We start from the raw sequence: 22013 nt of genomic DNA on the forward strand, positions 1-22013 counted from the left end.
GTGAGTCCTTCAGAAAGCGCAGATTTACCGGGCCAATAACCCGGGCCAGAGTGTGTTGGTACAGACACGCAATTCCTGAGGTTCAGTCTATTAGTCCAATACCAGGATTATCCACATAGCTGCATACAGAATTAATTAGGAGTTAATTTTTTAAAAATAATAATATAATTTAATTAAACTTTCTGGTGCAGGTAGGAGATCGCGAGACAAGAGGGTCTGAAAGAGACCCTTCTTGAATGTTGATGGGGATTCAGCAGCTCTGAGAGACAGAGTTCATTCCACCACACTGGAACCAGAATGGAAAACCCGTGAGCTTCTGATTTTGGATCCCATGTATATCGGACCACCAGGAGGCCAGAGGGTGAGGAGCATAGCAGTCTGGCCGGAACGCAGCGGGTGATCAGGTCATGTAGGTACAGGCAATCAAGTCCTGTACCTGTCAGAGAGCAGATCCACTGACGCTCTTAACGATGGAAACCGGAGTCTTGAAGCGGAAGCCAATTTTAACATTCAACCTTAACATACGACACTTCATCAGTTCTGTTTAAAAGTGCCCATTTAGGCGAGGCCGTACAGTGAGAACCGCTCCTTTGAAATGCGCGGAGGAGCACGGCGGTAGAGGGCCCGCTCTCCGCTGTGTGATTTCCATCGAGGCGTGTGTCGGGGACCTTTGATTGAGCGATAATAGCGCTGAGCCGGCCGCCAGCCGCAAGCCGCCAGCCGGCTCTGTTCCATTGACGGCCGTCCCAGGCTTGAGTTTCAAGGGTTTCGGAAATCATTCATCACCTGGGTTGTTCAAGACCCACGGTGAAGGACTGTTTTTTTTGGGGGGGAAGGACTTGTGGCGTAAGAGCGGTGCAGAGGGGAGGCTTGTGCTGGGCTCTCCGGTCTCAGCGCCGTTCCTTCGAAAAGCCAGCATGAGCCTGGACGGCAGAGCAAATGTGGAGTAACAGTGGAGTAAGGGTCAAGTAACACCAATTCTCCCCACAGGCAACGGCTTCTGCTCCTGCGGCCGATGCATCTGCGGCGACGGCTGGTTCGGGAGACTCTGCCAGTTCCCACGTAGCTGCAACATGAGCGACGCCGATAGCAAGAGCCTGTGCGAGACATCGGACGGCGTCGCGTGCACGGGGAAAGGTAGGAGTTCGCGAGCCCGCCCACCCATGCTCATCTCCGCACGCGTTGGTCACCTATTCGTGCAGGTCCGTCCGCTCCGAGCGACTGCGTTTGGTTGTTGTTGTGTCCTTGTCGGTACCCGGGGTTTGAAAGCCATCCCTCTCGACTGTGCTAAAAGTTAAGGTCACCGCAATGTGAATTTGCCTTCTTGCCCCCAGAGGCGAAATCCATCTGGCCTGGTGTCTGGAAACATGTTGCGTCGGGGGAAAAAAAATGGCAGAACTGTCCTTCCGAGGCTGCGGTGAATGACAGCAGCTGTATGAGAAAGGGCGCCCCCCTTTATTTTCTCCTGACAGAAATGTGACCTTTTGTGGTCCAGTCAAGCAAGAGGCACTCCATGAAAGACAAAAAAAAAAATGAAAGAAAAATCACCATTGCAGTTACATTCTGAATCACAGCAAAATCATCCAATATGTAGTTCCTTTGTGGGCCACCATCAATTACAGTCCCAGTCTCTGCTTTATTACTGTATTATTATTTAGGCTGTACGTGGATTTTGGATCAATAGCCTTCCAGCCGTACCGTGCGCTCACCATGAGCTGGAAAAAACATCCCACATCCCTTAGCCTTTCTTCTACCTCTCTTTTTATACAGTAAAAGGAAACAGCCTTGGTGCCATTTTGACTTTTGTAAATGCAGTTTTTTTCTGTAGTGTTACCAGCTTCAATATATGTCTAAAGGAATTGTACCTTCTGCAAGAAGTGTTACGAAATCCAAAGCCTAGAGAATTAAAGCCTAAATCGGGAATCTTTGGACCGGTGACTCATGGGTATTTTGCCTGATTGCACTCAAGTAGCTTTCAGCACGTACACTGTAATTGAATAAAGCATATAATTTGAAAGCCTTCACTTGCCTTGATGTATTATGAATTAACTTTTTTTATTGCGCTTTTTTTCTGTTTCTATTATGCTGGGTTCAGCATAGGGTTCATAAGGGACAAAAAGTGCAAGACATGTACTGAGAAATTCAAAGGTGGTGAGCTGCCCGTTACAACGCAACCCCCACCCCCCCCTCCCCCCCCAAACCAGTCCACAAAAGAAACAAACCACAGAGCGAAGTCCGGAATGAATGTTCGTGTTTTACACGGGTCTGTACAATGCTACACTGCGCCTAAGTGACGCAGGCGTTGCAGCAGAATAACCACGGGATTGGTTGCTTAGTGGTTAGAGACGTTGCCTTGGGTTCAGATCTGACTCCTGCTGTAGCATTTTGATGAAGGTACTAGGGTACTTCCGTTGGATTGATGCAGTAAAAATGACCCGTCTGTATACATCAAATCGTTGTAAGTAGCTAAGTGTACAAATGTAACACTGTAAGTTGACTTGGAGCGACACACACACACACACATTGACTGAACGTCTGTCCCAAGCGGGGTCGCGGCGAGCCAGAGCCTAATCCGGCAACACAGGGGCATGAGGCTGGAGAGGGAGGGGACACACCCGGGACGGGACGCCAGTCCATCACAAGGCACCCCAAGCGGGACTCGAGCCGCAGACCCGCCAGGGAGCAAGACCCGGCCAAACCTGCTGCGCCACCGCCCCCTCCCCAGCTAAATAAGTAAATAATAATGGGAGCTGTTCATTGAAAGCCCCACCCACGAAGCAGTGAGAGGTCATCATGTCGACTGCTCGCACATGTCACGTGACACCTGTCATACCCCACCCGCTATACCAGCTCTTGAAAAAGCAGAGCACTGTGTGTATAAATAGATGACTGCGCTATTTGCAGCAGAAGGGAAGTCCTTTTTACTGCCAGTTTCTGCATGTGGCACTTAAACAATGGTTACATCAGAGCTTAATTGTATTTAAATATATTCATTTAGCAGGGGGGCGCGGTGGCGCAGTGGCGCAGTGGGTTGGACCGGGTCCTGCTCTCCGGTGGGTCTGGGGTTTGAGTCCCGCTTGAGGTGCCTTGCGGCGGACTGGCGTCCCGTCCCGGGTGTGTCCCCTCCCCCTCCGGCCTTACGCCCTGAGTTGCCGGGTAGGCTCCGGTTCCCCGCGACCCCATCTGGGACAAGCGGTTCAGAAAATTGTGTGTGTGTGTATATTCATTTAGCGGATGCTTTTCTCCAAATCAACTTACACTGTTAATCTATTCACAAATATTTATCAGTTTATATAGTTGAATCATTTCATTGGAGCAATTTTAGGGAGAGTATCTTGCTCAGAGGTACTGCAGCTGGGATTCAAATCTTCATCACCCTTTGGGTCCTCGGGCAATGCCTGTAACCACTGCGCTGTTAGCTGTCCCTATTTAATAACTGAAAGGAATTTTAGGAACTGGCAGTGTGGCGAAATCCCTTTTGTTCCATAGACCGGAAAGCAGGCAAAGGACCGTGAAGGTAGCTATGGGTAACTGTGCTGTGCACTACATCTGCATATACCAGGAATTGCTTTTCTGCTCTTCTCACAGTGAAAAAACATGACAATCTCACATATGGATATTTAAGGTAACAATGAAGGCCGCGTCCGAATTTATTCACGTTACTGTAAGTCTCTTCATGCAACTTCAGACAGACCTGTCAAACCAGACTAATGGGCCCGTTCATCTGTCGCTACATCATCTCTATATTTCCTGGATTCCAGAAACTATTCCCTTATTTTAAATAATTATAATTACAAACAAAGCAATGGCAGAATTCATTCTTAAAAGGTAATGAACACAGAACGTACTGTGTATCCAGTGTGTTTCCAGTGCAGAATTTCCCTTTGAAAGCAGCGAACGCAGTCTCTACGTGGTCCCCAAAACCAGGATATCCCCTTAAAGAAGTTCAATATCGTGTGGAGTATTATCTTTTTGAACGTAGCGTGACGGGTTATTAAAGCGTTTAATAGCCCTTAACTAGGTGTCCGGGAGTAAGCAGAGCTCGCTTCTTTTTCCAGGATCCTGCCACTGCGGGAAGTGCATCTGCTCCCCTCAGGAGTGGTACGTTTCCGGAGAGTTCTGCGAGTGTGACGACAGAGACTGCGACAAGCACGACGGCCTCATCTGCACAGGTACCTGCTCATATACCATTCCTGTACCATCCCATATAGCGCATATTGTAGATACGTAATAAAATACCGTTGCGTGTGCGTTACTTTGTAAAGGTGGGTTCAAGACAATCCCATTTCGTACAAGTTAAGGTCATCAGGTTAGTCTTCGCTGTCCGGCACCAAGAAAGACCAGGTCTGGAGGTCAGTTTTAAAAAATGCTGACTGCGGGACATTGTGACATTTTATACTGTTTCCGGTGTCGTTCGATAAATTATTAAGATCCTGTGTGTCCGGCAGGAAGACTTCATTAACCCATGGAAAAACAAAAGCTGGGAGTCACGTTTGCTGAATATAAGTCATTGAAATATTAATGCGTTGGACATATTCTAAAATGGACAGTGTGCTTGAGTATGATTATACTTATATTTGTAACGTTTGACAGAGAAGTTTTTTATTAGTGGATGCGTAATAAAAAATAGAATTTGTTTCCCTTACAGTTTTCTCAGTTATGCTAAGAACATTTCCAGTGTAATGGGGCAAGTGTTTGTCGGCAAGGATGAAGGAATACGAATTGCGAAATATTTAGCGTTCGCGGAAAACAATAGTGTGCGGTCGTGTGATTATTGCAGAGTGAAATTTCTGTACACAATAATTGATAGTGGATTCAAACTGTGGCGTCACTAAGGTTGGTGTCAACCCCCCCCCCCACATGGTCCTCCTGCCATACAGAATGTATAGTAATGTTTTTGTACTAATGTTACTTATAAATCGTAATTCCCCTATATCACTGACTGTAATGGCAGTAGCAGCGACATAAACAACTGGCAGAATAAAAATTACACCTTTAAATTACGATATCACACGCACAGCCTAAATGTATTTACATTTACATAGTTCCATGTGGTAAAAGTGAAATTTCGGTAAGAAAACAATAGAATTCCAAGTAAAAACGTTAAGAACTACATCAAAATTATGTGTATTTTAACATTATTGATATAGGTTCGCGAATACTAATTACCACAATACTGTAGCTAAAACAGCAGAAAATGTGACAAAATCAGTGCCTATAAAAACAGCAGCGGCGAGGAAAACAACAGCGCGCCGATTTTGTAGCGTGTGCGGATGAAACCACGTGATTCGAAGCATCACTGTGATTGGGTAATAATGAGAGCTCTGGGCAAAGTGCAGTGGAAGTTTCAAAAAGTACGTGAGCGTAGAATTTTAGGTTTGTAGGTATATTGATACATGTAAACCGGGCTTTACTACGAAAAATGTTTTTGTTCTTATAACTAAGTACAGGGATATTTTTATACACACACACACACACACACACACATTTTCAGAACCGCTTGTCTCATAGGGGGTCACGGGGAACCGGAGCCTACCCGGCAACACAGGGCGTAAGGCCAGAGGGTGAGGGGACACACCCAGGACGGGACGCCAGTCCGTCGCAAGGCACCCCAAGCGGGACTCGAACCCCAGACCCGCCGGAGAGCAGGACCTGGTCCAACCCACTGCGCCACCACGCCCCCCTTATTTTTATATAAAATAATACATATAGACAGTCATTCTGGTGTCACCCCCTCTGATGGTGTCACCCCCCGCACCCCCCGCACCCCTGTATAACGAAAAACATAAATAACTAAATACCCCAGAAGAGGTCCAAATCCGACTGGGTTGCACCAGAGTACATAAATAAGTAGAACCAGTGTAAGTGAGATATGAAGACTTTTTTTTATAAGTTTGACAGTTGGGTGAGTTTGCGCCGCCCTATAATTGCTCTTAAATTTGTTCTGCTAAATTAGCACGGCTGACAGATCCGAGCGCTGGTAGCGGCGGGTCAGCACGTGGGGCCCTACTAATTACAGAGGACGCCAGGCCTGGGTAACAGTGGGAGGGTGACAGGCTCAACAACTCAACAGCTTGTAGCCGACGCTACGGGAGCCGTGGCGATTGCACCCGGCTGCCCGGAACAGCGGGAGCTCTATCCGCCAGACTGTGGTCCCTTCCACCGGGAACCGACTCGTCATCCGGCTGATTGACAGCCGCCTCCCGATGGAACCCTCATCTTCACCATCATCCTCATCTTCTCCATCGAAAAAGCCACAACTTTGTCAGGATGGCATCAAGGAGACCACAGTGGTCTGCCGTCGATGCAGGGACTTTTATTTAGCCAAGGGGCTCAGCTGCCCACCCCTGGATGTTGAAAATACCTTTTTCTCCACCTCAAGATAAAGTGCAATGTGGTAAATTAAAAAGCAGGCATGCAAGTCATTATTGTTACTGTGATTAACCTTCATTTACTTGAAGCCTTTATTCAAGGTGACTCACAGCAGGCTATTGTTGGTGAAGTAATTCGGGGTGAATTGACGTTGCGGTAAAAGGAGGTTGTAGTCATCGTCGAAGGTGTAAGGCAAATTATTAATGACGTCCAATAACAAAAAAGCCACACGGTTACCAGCTTTGTCGGGGTAAAGAACCTCAACTGACACATAAAATTCAAAGTTGTATGTAGTTATATCCCAGTGTGAGGGTGGACTTCTTTAAAGCTTGAGTAGACTTAATAAATTCAAAAATTTTGATTTGTGTGTATCTTTAAAATTCATATAAAACACCCAGGAGTTTTTCTTTTTTTTTTAACTCTACTTTTATCATGATGAAATATACCTACCTTTGTTTCAGACGTGACTATAAAACAATCTCAGAAGTCTTTTTTATCTTTAAAAAGCATGTGATTCCTTTTTCCTCATTTGAAGCAGAGATGCTTTTAAACTTTTTACACCGAAAAGAGTTTATTAGCAGGAGACAGGAGGCTCTCAGGGGAATCTACCTTTCCCAGCTGTCAGCGTCTAACACGCTTTGTATTCTCTGCACATGCAGGGGACAGATATGATTTCTCATTAGAACTCAAATTTTGATTAAATTCCCATCATCCTGCCACTCAGAGGCCTGAGACCCAGCCTTGTGGGCGTGGCCTGTGTGACACACTGCACAGGTTTATGAGGATGAACACTTTCCTACATTTTCAATCATCTGGGAAATTTGCTTGGGAGGAAAGTTATATTTTATATATATATATATATATATATATGTATATATACTGCATACACGCACACACACACACACACATACACATTTACACACGGAAAAGTGGCAGCTTGGTGATATGCATTTTAAGGTTGCCAGTTTTATGTAGGATGTTTTATCATAGTGGGGTGATGTGCCTGTTATAGTAAAATATGGTTCATTTACATTATCTCACTAAAATTGAAATTATGTTCATTTTTCAAACAATATTGAAGTGAATCTGTTAAACAGCCTTGAAATAGTAGCAGAATTATGTTTCGGCACCAAAACAGAAAAAAGTTTGTTTGGGCTGTGGCCGTGGTTTAAGAAATAAACTAAATGTGGCGCTGCCAGTTACGTGCAGAACTCTGCTGTGGAGCACGCAGCAGTAGCACGCCACTCACTCGGTGCACCCACCCCTCCCTAAGAGAAGTGAATTTCCACAAAGAAGTGGTAAGTCCTGGCCGTGCCAAGACTCCTAGGAGGAATGTAGACTGGCAGACAAGTGTCGCGCCAACCCCGGCCAAGCGGCCTCCGTCGCTGCAGGGAAAAGCCAAAAATAACACGCATTATCCGCACCGCTCCCATTGACGCGGCAAAGTCACCGGGTCAGATTCCGCCCACAGAGGCAGATTGCCGACATAACGGCCCTTCGGAATGAATCTCGACATATTGTCTTTTAACAGCGTGCGAGATTGTATTGTTAGGTCTGTGAGATGTGTTGATAAAACTGAATACCACGTTGGCAGATATTTCATATTGTGTAATACACTCAGAGAGATAATGTTTTCTCCCTCCCTGTCGGAAATGGAATTCATTGGTAGTGAAACTGGCAACTGTGTTTTGGCGGTGGAGAAGAAATGAAGGAATGAGCATGCATTTAAATCCACTTGAAGGTTTCCAAACATGATTCATGGCTCCAAAGGCTGCACCAGAAATAGTAAAAATGCTGGCGTTAGATCTGCTATGAGAGTTCATTTAAACGCAACGCTCGTGTAAATCAGACGTTACCGTGTTGACCGGGAGAGCTCGGGCTGACTTGTTATTGACATGTACAGCTACTGTGACACTGCTATCTGTGGGAACGGTAACGGTGTGAAGCTGTGGGAAAGGTCAGGAGGACGGGCCGGGTCCGTAAACTGAATTTCCACCCTCTCGTCCCTCTCCCGGCAGGGAATGGCTGGTGCAACTGTGGCAACTGCGACTGCTGGGAAGGATGGACCGGGAATGCCTGCGAAATTTGGGTGGGATCCGAGAACTGAGACCTGGGGAACACCTCCAGCAGGACTGTGCTGTTGACGAACGGCGAGCGACAGACAGCATACAATACCATTCAGAGGAGAAAAGAGAAACAACTCGGAACTTGGATATAATTCTTCATTCAGATTTCTGCATATCACTTGTATAACAGCATTCATTTTACTGGTTACAAATTATCTTTATTAAAACTATATTGTTGTATGCAAGTAAAACAACTGTGGAAGCAAAAGCAGTTTTTCTTTGTAGACACATGAACTTGTAACCTTTATATGATTCCAGTACAACTATATGTATGAAAATTGTTTATATAGAAAAGCTTACATATTCTGTAAAGCCACACAGTTTAAGATGCAAGTACAGTAACAAAATCCAAACAATGGAAGAGAAAACAAAATGCTTTATTACCAAGATCGTTACTTAGATGTTGTGTTGCTCTGTACTGAGTGTTAGTGATTTTCCATTGTATATTTTGGCCAAATGTCCTTTGTTATATAAGGGTTTTATAAAAACAACTAAAGTGCTGCATCCAGTTTTTTTAATAATAATAATAATTAATGTACCTCATGGCACAACATGAAAATGACAAAAGAGCACTAGTCTTAAACTTTTCTAGACAGCTGAAATCAAAGGAACTCAAAAAAGTGATATCTGTAAAGGTGTATGCCGTTAAACGAACTTTAGCCAATATTTAAAACATCGTAGCCGAATTAAGAGGCCGTCAAAATACCGTCAGGTACGTTTTGACTCCTCAGCGGTGAGTTTTCAGCTCTTCCTACCGCACAATGTTCTGTTCATTGAGGTGAACATGTGGGGAAAGAATTCTTCATCATTTTTGAAGGTTTCATACTGGACCATAATGAGCATCACTGATAAAGAGGGACGAACCGGACCTTGAGTATGGGTATCACTGACACAATACAGACTAATTTATCCTCAAAAAAGGAGACTTTTGACAGTAAGAAAGCAATTAAACAAACACTCCAGGGAAAAAAAAAAACGGTTCCACTTTTGCCGCCACTTTTCGGTGCAAGTTGACATCTGTGTCCTTTAAACCCTCCTCGTGTCTCGTGCAATAATATACTGCACTTTGTATTGCATTAAGTTTGTTGCTGACATTACAGTACGCCTTTATGTGAACGTTTTACTCGTACGTCGTATCTGTGTGTACAATGGACAAAACACAAACTGTACAGTGCAGACAAACTCTTTGCATATATGTATGTAAAGGTAGCGGTACATAGCCAACAGTTCTCGATACACGTGACCTACTACATGCGGTTCTTGAACGCCGTCCTCTTCCCCATGCAACGGATGAGATGACGTGCAAATTAAAGTGGGGAACCGGAGCGCAGGACAAAGGCCTGCCCTTCTGCTGCGATTCGACACGGCGGGGAGGGGAAGGAGCGAAAGGAACAGCTGGTACACAAGCGCTCGTAGGTATGGAACGCCATCGCGCTCAACCCGTATAGGACGAGGGAGGAGACGAAATAAAACGGCAGCGAGAAATGAGATAGAAATTTACACGACAGGCATTTACAAAAATAAATCGAGCCTTCGTTGAAACCAGTCAACTGGTTTGCAGGGCGAGACTAGCCCAGCATGTAGGAGTTTACCATCTGATCGTCGGTGACGAATCCACGGTTTGTTTTCTGAGGATATGGGACACCAGCCCGAAATATCAATAAAGCGTTACGCTGCGTTTGTGTGCGGTGTTACGGTGTAGCTCTGTGCACACAAGTACTGACCTCTGGATAATGTGCTTCTGTGTCTCCTAAAGAAAAACTAGCTAGACGTTGGAATTGTCGAAATTAATTTCGGAATATATTTGCAATTCAGCAGCATAGATTCAGTCCACGTTAGCAATGTTTTAACTCGTTTTTTTGGTAAAATTGTTAAAATGTTAAAGTGAGACGAGTGTTGTATCAAATCTGCCCGTTCGCCCGGATGGTCGCCGATAACATGTCCCCGTGGGGATTCTGAACGTAACGTTAAGCGCAGCGAGATCCTTCTTCGGAATTCCTGTGCGTCACTTTGTTACGGTGCTTATTCAGAACCACACGTGAATTTGAAATTATGGTGACAGATAATGAGATTCCCTTTTCGTACGATTTCACACTTTGGTCCGTTGCGTAAACACGTGCAGGTGACACAGCGGTTGAAATACCGTATTTTAGGTGTCTGCGTCAGAATGAAACACGGCGTAGACCAAAACGGAGTCTAACCGAGCTGTCGGAGATTATTCAAAAGGCCAAAAAACAAATCAAGATTTTTTTTTTTCTCTCTGAAGAAGTGAAACTGCAGTCACGGTGAAAATAAAGAAAATATGGTCAATATTACAGGCTCTGTTGACTATTCATTATTACTGTCGCTGAATTAGCTTTAGAGCGAAGGGTTCGGACACTTTGGTTGGAGAAGGACCGATCTCTGCGAGCGGACCCAAGAGATGTCCGGGGCGTCTCTCAGCTGGAAATGCTACTCGGCTCCTCCCGGATGCGGACGGATGGCGAGGCACCTTGAACCCAGCACTGACTGGGTACGAGTTTTTGCATGCTGGGTTAGAGGTCTGAACACACACGTGACAGGCCAATATGAGTAGTACTGGACTCTGCATGCTGAGCTAGGTAAAAATCCTCTCGTATATTTTATATATTATATATATATGCATACATACATATACATATGTATGTATATATGTATATATATATATAGTAATATCTATTCCTCTTAAAAAAATCACTTTTTGTCTTTAATTTCTATACAGTGAAAACGCAACTGAAGCTGTCTCTTGCACTGCATCTGCAAGAAGAGTTAACTCAAGACTGACCTTTCGCCCATGCGTGGCTCAACAGCGAAGGGGGCGTGGCCAGCCGCGGCGGCGGCGTCCTCGCGCATCCAGCCGTTTCGCCCTCTCGCGCACCCACCGGAGCGGATGTCGCGCAAGTGGTCGCCACCGGGCCGTCCCCTTGGGTTCGGAGAACTCGTGGCGCCACGAACGGGCCTGGATCGCCGATGGACCTACAAGGCCTAAAGATATTCCTAGAGCCCTCGCTCTGAAACGGAGACTAAAGGAGACGCAATTCGGTTCCCTGCGCGGAGGGAAGGGCCGGCGTCGCCGCGCGGGTGGGCCGGCGGGAGGATCCGCAGCGTGATATGTATACACTGCTCGTAAAGAGCCAGGAGTCGCGAGCGCCCCGGGTCACCGGTGCAAACCTCGAGGGCGATCCGCCGGCCTTCGGCGTCTTTCTCTTTTCTTTATTTAAATCGGAGCGTTGAAAGAAATCAACGGTGATTCTGAGAGAAAGTCGTGGTGTTGGCGGGCGTGGGCCGCGGGTGCTCCGCTCCTCTCCCGTCATCCGGCACGCTTCCCTGGAACCCGGTAGTCTTGTGTCGACATCCGTCCGCGCTCACGTTTGTATGTGTGTTTGTGTGTGTGTGTGTGTGTGTGTGTGTGCGTGTATGTATGTGTGTGTGTGTGTGCGCGTGGGCACGTGCGTGTGCCTGTTTGCGTGTATTAGAAAATCACACATAGCCACTGCAAAAAATTCTAAAGTTTCCCGACAAACAGACAGAGAGAAGAGCGATAGAAAGAAGGAAGAGAAAGAGAACGTACTCGTATAAAACTGTGGATCGCAGTCCTTTTTTTCTCCTCTATTCTGTATCTTTACAGCATCTTACCCAGAGCGTAGCTGGTGTACCGTGGTATAGAAAATATATCTCAATAATATGGACTCTGCTGCAGCGGGTCTCAGATGGGGGAACTATGGGTAAACAGGCAAGGGCCCACGTGTGGCTGCGACATACATCATTCCCATGGATTGTCACACGTAGAGGAGAGGTGTTAAGAAGGCATTCCGTATGCGGTGGGGCGTTCCGCGCGCGCCGTCCTCGTCCGCGACTCGGGGACAGTCCGCTGGCGGCGAGGCGTTGCGGAAAAAAGGGCTGAACGGGGAGACTTGCCTGGACCTGATCCGCAGACGGGGAGGGAGTCCGAGTCCCGGCGCGAGTCCCGGTCCGTCGGGGGCGGACCCCTCCGAGTCGCCGCGTCAAAGCTGCGGCGCCCGGCTATGTGGCCTTGGCGGGCTTGCTGACGGGTTTGCCGCCGTTCATCACCGCCGGCTCGCTTGTGCTTTTGCTGGGAGGAACTCCTGCCTTCGGGACCGTTTCTCCGACATCGTGCAAAGATGGCTCTCTGTACATGGCAACTGCGGGGGAGGGGAGGAAAATGACGGTTAAAAACTGCACCGAGCAGCACTCGGGGAACAGCCATGGCATCTGCCCTCCGCCGCACCGTCACGTATCGGTTTAGACACATAACAACTCAAGCCGCTGGTCTGCGGGACAATACGTTTTACAGCAGTAAACCGATTTTTCAGCTCGACACCACTGCGGCATCAGCCGACAATTTTAGAAAAACCGTCTTTAGCTAAAGTGCGGCTGTATGTCGAGGAAGAATACGGTAACATACTAGCTCCCGTGTTACAAACACTCGGGCTTCAAATTTTGGAAAATACAGACGTTTATTCTGCAGTTTTCTTTGGTCGCAATGTCTCACTTCTTCATCGCAGGCGGTCCCCGATTTACGATCGTTCGACTTACGATTTTTTCAGCTTCACGATGGTGAGCTGGCGATAGACATTCAGTACAAACCGTACTTCGAATTTTCATTTTTTTTTCCCGGGCAAGCGATATGCGGTGCGATGCTCTCTCGCATTGCTGGGCAGCGGCAGCGATCCGCATCTCCCAGTCTGTCACGCAGAGGTGTGTATTGGGTGTATTAAATGCATTCCTGACTTACGATATTTTCGACTTATGATGGGTTTTGCGAAATGTAACCCCATCTTAAATCGAGGACCGCCTGTAGTTTGTTACAGAATGAAAATGGCCTGCAGTCACACGGCCAGCCAGTAGTTGGCAGCAAAACGTACTTGAACAGAATAAGAGTGCGGGTCGCATTCCGCAGTGTTTACAGCATGTGTGTTGTCACGCCCCCGGGAACGAGCGGAGCGGCAACACCTGCGGCTATTTGAGAACCCCCGGGATATAAGAGCTCCGAGTCCACACCGCGACGCGGATTCTTGCAAACGCCCTCGTGCTTTTGCAGTTTCAGTGATTTCTTGCCCCGTGCCTACGACTCCTGTTCCTGATTCCTGACCATCGCCTGTTTGTCTTGCCCTTGTTATGACCTTCGCTTGTCCCCGACTGTGATCTTGCCCCGCCCTTCGAACCTGCTACGCATTAAAACCAACCCGCAATTGGGTCCACGACCTACCCGTCTGTCTCCTGTCAGTCCGCCACCGTGACATGTGTGGTGTCGGCGATTGGTAACTAGACGAGAAATGTCGAGCATATTTCTTGGACAATTATTATGTTCATAAGCTGAGCAGCCCATGTACCTTCCACTCTGAAGTCTCAGTGTAAAGCAAGTCTTCCCCAAGACAAGCCTGGAAATAAAGCCTTTTCGTGGTAATGACATGTTGTGCAGCCCTGGTGATCAGACTAAGCTCGAGGAGTGTGACGTGTTTCCGTCTACGGCCGTGACGCGAGCTGTCAGCGGTTCACGTTCGCACAGACGAGAGCGTTTTATCGCCGCTTCCAAACTGCACCTTTGAATTATGTATCCGGAGATCATTACGAATTACGTGTCATGGAGAAGACTTCTGTAACTTACACTGCGGCAGGGAGCTGCACAACACTGCGTGATCATAGCAGGTGGCATAGCAGTTAGAGCCTGAAGGAGTCAGGTTCGAATCCCAGCTTCTGCTGCAATGCCCTTGATCAGGGTACTCGGCCTGAACTGATGCAGTAAAAATTACCCTTATCCGTATAGATGAGTAAACCACTGTAAGGTGCTTCATAGGAAAACATCCACTAAATGAATAAAGATGTAACATGTAACTAATCAATGGGTGTGGCCCTTGAGTGATGCTCTACAAGTACATTTGGGCAATGAGACTCAAGGGGGATGTTCTGTAACACATCTGTCGTTGCAGCTTGACCATCATATCACATTTACATTGTTGGAGATGTGATTTTGGATGTTTATAATATATAATATAACATTGTCTTTTTCTGAAATACTCTATTTTATACCGTGCATATTCAAGAATGTTTAGGATGTAACGCGTGTGACCGACTCTGTACGGTGTGTGTGTCTGTTTGTGTGTGTGTGTGTGTGTGTGATCTGTTGGAGGGAAGAAGCACCATACCTTCTAATGGCTTGGGCAGGAAGTGAGCAGCAGGTTTGGTTTTCTTCACGCGGTTCCCCTTCATGGCCTGGCCCTCCTTATTGAGGCCCAGGAACCAGGCTCGGCCCGACTCCTGCTGGCGGTACAGCATGGATGAGTAGATCACGTAGTAGTTCTCAAACACGGACTCCTTGAACTTGCACTCGGCCGTAAAGAGTTCCTGCAGGACACAAGAACACGCCAGTGAATGGCCGCGCCTGAAACGTAGAAGTGCCCTTTGTCTTTGGAGTTCCCGCAGGGTTAACAGATATTCAGCTAACTTCATAAATCATCTTTACATAATAATCCATGCATTGGACTCGTTCTCTGGAGCTTATCATAAAAACACGGCAACGTCTCATAATCCCTGTCCAGACTACTGTGGGTCTCTTCCTTTATGATCTTTCTGGCTCCACCATCAAGACTCTTCAGCTGATCCAGAACACAGAGTGTGTTTGACCTGCCAAAGTGTATTTTCCCTCCTCATCTGTAGCTACCTGAACGGAGTTGAGCCCTCTAGTTACGGCCTGCAAGACACTCAAAGGATATGCTCTCCAATAGCTAGAGGACCTCATCACTACCCGCACGTTGACAAGACCACAATGCTCCTCCACCTCTGGCCACTTGGTGGTCCTTCTCGCTGGTTTCTCGATTTTGGCTCTGATGTGGTAGAATGAGTTCCCTCTTTCCCTCAGAGTTGCTGAATCCCTTCCACTTTTCAAGAAAAGTCTCAAAATCCATCTTCAAACGCATTTCTCTCTTGATTGCTCCATAAACTTCCATCGCACCATCTGTCATGACCACCTTTGTGTTTCCTTCAGTTCTATATGCAGCCACTCGTGTAATGGGTGCTGGACAGACCAACTATCCCTCTCGTAAGAATCATCTGCAACTCTCAGTACAGGCCACACCTTGAACATATACAGCACTCCCACAAGAGCCACGTCCGCTGGCATTCAACCGCAGGCCTTTTTGTTAGTCATATCTGCACCTCCTATATGCGGTGAGAGCAGCCGCAGAGGCCGAAGCCCGCCCCACACACCGAGAGTGCCTGAAAGCGGTAGGTATTCATAAGAGACATTCTGACAGCCTGCATTTTTACCACTTAGATGAAACGGCCTCATTTCTTCCTCTGGATTTCTTGGAAGTTCTGGTATAGAGTGCAACGATGCTGTCTGATGAACTGATAGGGTTCATTTTTTTCCCTCCCATGGGAGGACAGTTTCTCTGCCCCGAAGCTGACCAGCAGGCGGATGTTCAGAGGGGTGCCGGATGTTGGCGGGGGGTGTGTGGACGTGCTCGGCCATAACGATGTCTGATTTCAGCATGCTGAGGGAATAATGGCCTCGACGGCTCAAATGGGACGTCACCTCGTGCCGAGTCGGCCCGTCACTTTAACCCTGATTTCGAGTGTGAAAGTAGCACTTGAAGCCACAGGCAGCGGGTTCCTCCTGAGCGGCGCTGATTGTTAACATGTAGCCCTCCTACACCGTCTCCTTTGTTCCAGACGCTCCGTTATAATGTACTCCTCAAAAGGCCACATTCAGCCTGTGCGCCGACCGCAGTGCACGTTCCCATCAGGATGTGGTCTCGGTCCTTGTGCACAAGGAATTACATTTACCGCATTTATTACATTTATTCCTCAGATGCTTCTCCTCAGAGTGGCTTGCAGTGATTTACCCATTTACACAGCAGGGTAATTTGTACTGGAGCGATCCAGGGTAAACGCCTTGACCAGGGGTACTAGAGTAGGGATTTGAACCCCAGCCATTCAAGCGCAAGGCGGCAGCTATAACAACTACACCACCTGCTGTCCGTACCGAATTTAACTGTACACGTCAAACACAAAGAACACAACATGTTTTCTGTGTATTTTCTATGTCCTAAGAGAAGAATTTTGGAGAAAGAGACCACACAATAAGTAACAGCGTGTCCAGCGTCGGGTCGCTGTGGTCCGGAGCCTATCCTGGCAGCAATAAGATGTGACACACGGTACACCAATCCATTAGAGACAACTCCACACACACATATTCACACGCTCCAGGCAATTTAGAGCCACAGGTAACACATGTTTGGAATGTGGGAGGAAACCAGAGCACCCGAAGGACACGCAAACTGCACGTACGCCAAGCCCGACTCGAACCCACGTCCGATCCCGCAGTCCAGGAGCTGTGAGGCACCAGCGCTACTCGCTGTGCCAGCGCACTGGCTGCTATGGGGAAAGAGATGTGCAGGAGGAGAAATATGGAGATACTGCATATGGGCAGAAATAAGATGCTTAGTAAAGCATGAAGCACCACAGTGTGGAGTAAGTGGCAATCACGCAGTAAACAAAGTAAGAGAGACTCCCTGTGCCCTCCCGACGTGCGCGCTGTTCTCTCTCAAGTGAGCGCTGAGCCGCAACGTCTCCCTCTGCCCAAGACACATCTTTAAGGCTTTGTCAGCCACTCAGTGCAGGCGCCTTGAAGAAACGGCTCCTCTCTCTCATCAGCTGGAGGAGGGTTATTACCGCCGCTGCTCCCCGCTGTCGCCGGGAAAGCCCAGGTGGGGGTGGGGGTAGGATTGTCACACGGCAGTCGATCCGCAATTCGGGCTTGAAAAACGACTCGCCGCCTCCACCGTACACCCTCCCCCAGTCTGATCTCCCTGGCTGCACAAAGCACAAAAAACAGATGATCCTCAGTAGTTCTCGAAAGGCGAGGCGAGTATTGAGCGTTCATATCGTATGACTTCATTAAGAGCTGATCATTCTGAGTTTGTTATCATTTATTAACTCCCCATTTTTAAATTTGTCTGACACTTTGTAAAGTGGTGGTACAGCGGTACAACATGTAGTGCTTCTGCCTTGCAGTGCCTGGGTGGTGTGAGAGAACATAGGTTTAATCCCTGGCCAGTCTGTGTGGAGTTTGCATGTTCTCCCTGTGGGTTTTCTCTGGGTGCTCTGGTTTCCATCCAAAGACATGCTGTTCAGGTGAATTGGTGATGCTAAAAGCTGCCTGCAGTGTGGGTGGTTACCCTACTATGGACTGGTGTCCTGTTGAGGGGGACCCCCCCAGCCTTGTGCTCAATGCTTCAGGGATAGGGTCTGCTTGACCTTGACCCTGTTTAGGGTGAGACTTAATTGGATAGATAGACTTCGGAAGGTGACTTACAATATTATGTACATCATACAATGATTTAGCCATTTATACAGCATGGTAATTTTTACTGTATCAAATCAAGGATTTGAACATGGGTCTTTTGGTTGGAAGGCAATGGTTCTAACCACTACGCCACCTGCTGACAATGACCCCACTGCCCAATTCTTCATCATCCTTGGAGCTGAACAACAAAAATAAAACAGACCCCTTTTTGTGATGCACTTCAGATTTTCTTCATTTTTAATTTAATCCCCTAGTCGTGTTTATACATGTGTGCGGAATCCTCCCCGACCTGAACGACGGCCTACATGTGAAGGGGGGGGGGGGGGGGGGGGAGTTAGGGCTCTCGGCACTGCAGTTGTGTAGCTAATCATTATCAGCAGCTCATGCAAAGCAGCTTTAGTGGAAGTAGCAGAGATTAATGCAGCTGGCAACTGAACGCTTCTTTATACGACAAAGAAATTCACCGACTGACCTTAATCACGACGCTCCCAGGGCATTAATCAAAAAGAGGGGGCTCGGCACAGACGTGATTCCTGCATGAACCCCCCACCCCACGCACCTCACAGTCGATCTCTTGGACCTTCCTGTCAGGTCTTCCTAAGACTGCTTGTTCAGCCTCTGAGATTACTTACGAGAGCCGCCGGTCACGCCCAGAAGCGGGAATAATAGCTGTTATAGTTCGTCGATAGGCCACGCCTCTGCCAGAGCGCCAACCGGTCCCTGGTTCGAGAGAGACGAGGTCCTGAGATTGTTGGAGAGCCCGCCGGTAGCCTCGATTAAATGCAGGAAAATCGGGAGCGCCGGAGCGGACATCAATCCCACCCTCGGTTCTGCGCTGCCAAGCAAAGGTCCTGAATCCAACTCAACGAGCCATTCGTGACCTCCGAGTAGCAGGAGGCATCCAGCAATCAAAGCCTGGTTAGCGTGAGTGAAAATGCCTTCCTGAGCTTGTTGAGTTGCCCTAATAGGGTCCCCAGGTGCACATAACCTGCTGGGGGCCTCTCACATTACGGTATGCTTACCGGAAGCATCAAACTCTTTTTAAATCCCATATTAAGGACATGCAGTGGAAGGTAGTCTTATATTAAAGTCACACTATGCTGTATTTATATTATTATTCTTTTCTACATTCATTCATTCAGCTGACACTTTTCTCCAAAGTAACTTGACTTATCCATTTATACAGAAAAAGGTTTTTTTTTTTTTTTTTTTTTAAAGTTTTTTTACTGGAGCAATTTAGGGTAAGTACTACAGCTGGAGGTGGGATTCAAACCTTCAATCTTTGGGTCCAAAGGCAGCAGCACTAACCACTACAGCACCAGCTGCCTCTCATTATTATATTATATTATATTATATTATATTATATTATTGTTGTTTTAACATGAGGGGGCGCAGTGGCCCAGTGGGTTGGACCGGGTCCTGTTCTCCGGTGGGTCTGGGGTTTGAGTCCCGCTTGGGGTGCCTTGTGATAGACTGGCTTCCTGTCCTGGGTGTGTCCCCTCCCCCTCCAGTCTTATGCCCTCTGTTGCCAGGTTAGGCTCTGGCTCCCTGTGACCCTGAATGGGACAAGCGGTTCAGAAAGTACATGTGTGTGTTTTAACATGAATGATGTGTGAAATTAACAAAAAGAATAACAAAGCCCTATTATACAGTGTAGCATCACAACTAGTTATGTTGTTAGTAGTGTTAATTGTTCATATTTCCTCACGATTCATATAATATAAGGGGATTTTTGGCTTAAATGGGGTCGTAAGCAGAGATGGAGGTTGAGAACAGCTATGTGGGGGACTGCGGTATCACTGGCAGCAACGGGGGGGCAGCGGTTGGAGCCCTACCTTTGGACCCATAAAGCCCGGGTTTGATTCGCACCACCAGCTGTGATACCCGTGATCAAGACACTTACAGAAAAAAACTGCTTTTGTGAAAACCACCCTCTATATAAATGAGTAAATCATGGTGATTGTGTACGCTGCCTTGGAGAAAAGTGTCGGCTAAATGTACCGTTGTCTTGCATCCCGGCCCACAGGCTGGATGAGTGACGGATGTCACTTTCGCTTCTAATTTTTCTCCATGAACTTCAACTCGCAGATCCTGTTAAGTGGAAACAATTTCAGCGCTCCTCTCTAATGCCAGCTTCCCACTAATAAACCTGCCGCCCTCTCCCTTACGTGCACACTTTAAAAAAGATGCACACCTATACCCCCATGCACTCTGTTGCCATAGTAACACACGAGGGGTTCTGGGTTGGCAATTAACTATTTTGAGTGCTGCAACACATGAGCGCTTTTACGTGACTTGCCCCGGAATCTCCTTGAACCGTGACATTCAGTTGACAACTCGTACATTTTTTTTTTTTAATTAATCTGCCACAGGCACATCGGCGAATGGTTTTCACGGAAATTTGACTAGTTTGTCGCTCTTATTGGAAGTACTATTGACATCACGGCGGAGCACTTGAAAACCCCAGTAAACGGCAGGAATGTGAGGCGGGGAGATTTCACATATTGTCCAGGAAAATTGTCAAATTTGTCCGTGCAGCAATAGAGATTCCTTCCCTCGCGTGGATCACAGCAGCGCAGATCATTCCTGTGATGCTTATCGTGTCTTCGGCATTACACGTCGCACGATAACGTCGTGGCGACCGCTAACGAGGGCCGTCTACGCTTGGGTTGACATGTAGAGACGGCGGTAAAGAGAGTGAAACGAGAAAGCTACCTGTGTTTCACGCAGGAAGCGCAACGGTGTGACCGAGGTGCCGACGTTACCCTGTTTACTCTGCTCCGTAAGCGTATGTCTACCCCCCCAACCCCACCTGTACCCCCATACCAGCTCGGTCCATTATGCACAGTTGTAACTGACCTTGGCTGGAAGGCGTTTGCATGTTCACCCCGTGTTCATGTGGGTGTCCTCTGGGCGCTCTGGTTTCCTCCCACACTCCAAAGACATGTCCAAAGTGAACAGGTGACTCCAAATTGCCCTTACTCTGTATGTGTGTGAGTGAATGAAGGTGTGCGATGGCTCTGTGAGGGACCGGTGCCCTCTCCAGGGTGTACCCTGGATCATGCCCAATGTTTCGGGATAGACTCCGGTCCACCGCGACCCTGCATAGGACAAGAAGTTACTGAACAAATGATGGATGGATGAAACGCCTTTGACCGCCATAACAAGTCGGCACTGTCCTCCTCCCGTTCCCCAACCACGACAAAACACGGAGACGTTGTTAGCAGTTAGAGGCGAGTGGGAATCATGGGTACGATTGAACATTCTGCTACACGTAGCGAGGAGCCTCAGGAGGTGTTGATTAATTCCTCCAAAATGAAGTGTTAATCAGCGAAATATCGGCCCGTCTTGGCACCTCACAGACACGCGAACAAAGGTCGTGTCGGGTCAGCGCCGAGGCGAGAGGCATCAAGTCTGATTTCTGAACACTTACGCAAGAAAATATTGGTAAACCAGACGGGTCTTATATACTGAACCGTGACCGCGGTTCAACAGCAGCCCATCTGGAAAATCTTTACTCCTCATTAAATAACGTTCAGCAGCGGACGAAAGCGCACGCACCCGAGGCGAAACCGTCATTCTCGCACGCAGCCCGTGACGCTGACGGGCCGTTAAAAGTGCCATCGAAACCCAGGAACGCGGCGCACATGTGGTGTTGCCGTAAAACGTTACAAGCCAAATGCCACAGAGGTTCGATCAAAGGGCCCTCGCGTCCCGCTCCAGGTTTCCAGGAGAGCGGAAACACGCCTGCCGAGTCCCAACCCAGAGCATAAAAATAAAAGACACAGGGAGAACATGCAAACTCCACAAAGACTAAGCGGGGATCGAACCCACGTCCTCTCACACCACCCAGGTGCTGTGCCACCATGCTGCCCCACTCCCCTCATGGATAGATAGATTGATTGATAGATTGATAGAGTGCTACTCGCTGGGCCACCCCATTCAATAATTTACATACAATACACATCTCTGAGTTAATTAACTCTTTAACATGGTTAGAAAGTGTAAAAATCTATAAACCTCCCAAAAGACACTGCAGCATGTTTTTAGGACAAATCCTTCAAGTTTCATCTGCTCGCATGTGCCTTGTGCAGAACCCTGTGTCTCTAGTGTAATTAATTAAAAAAAAAAAAAGATATCTAGAAAAATGGAAATCACAAGCAAAACTT

At 47.5% G+C, this 22013-nt stretch overlaps 2 protein-coding genes across 4 annotated transcripts in view; one reads left to right on the forward strand and one right to left on the reverse strand.

Moving 5' to 3' along the window:
• The window catches only part of itgbl1 (integrin, beta-like 1), a 60428-nt gene extending 49917 nt beyond the window's left edge, over positions 1–10511 (forward strand). The window contains exons 9-11 of one of the 2 annotated variants that reach the window (XM_029256667.1): positions 991–1137; positions 4059–4172; positions 8391–10511. In XM_029256667.1, coding sequence (XP_029112500.1) covers positions 991–1137; positions 4059–4172; positions 8391–8479 — 350 coding nt within the window. In that variant the 3' untranslated portion in view covers positions 8480–10511. Of the gene's footprint in view, positions 1–990; positions 1138–4058; positions 4173–8390 lie in introns of those variants that run through there. The other variant, XR_003798030.1, reaches the window with a different exon arrangement.
• A 1710-nt stretch (positions 10512–12221) lies between these two features.
• Positions 12222–22013, reverse strand: part of fgf14 (fibroblast growth factor 14) — a 135674-nt gene continuing 125882 nt past the window's right edge. For both annotated transcript variants that reach the window (XM_029256849.1, XM_018742302.2), the window contains exons 4-5: positions 14684–14882; positions 12222–12679 (exon numbers count right to left, since the gene is read on the reverse strand). In XM_029256849.1, the coding sequence (XP_029112682.1) occupies positions 12540–12679; positions 14684–14882 (339 nt within the window). In that variant the 3' untranslated portion in view covers positions 12222–12539. The remainder of the gene's footprint in view (positions 12680–14683; positions 14883–22013) is intronic.

This window comes from Scleropages formosus, chromosome 12 (assembly GCF_900964775.1).
Source record: "Scleropages formosus chromosome 12, fSclFor1.1, whole genome shotgun sequence".
NCBI lineage: Eukaryota > Metazoa > Chordata > Actinopteri > Osteoglossiformes > Osteoglossidae > Scleropages > Scleropages formosus.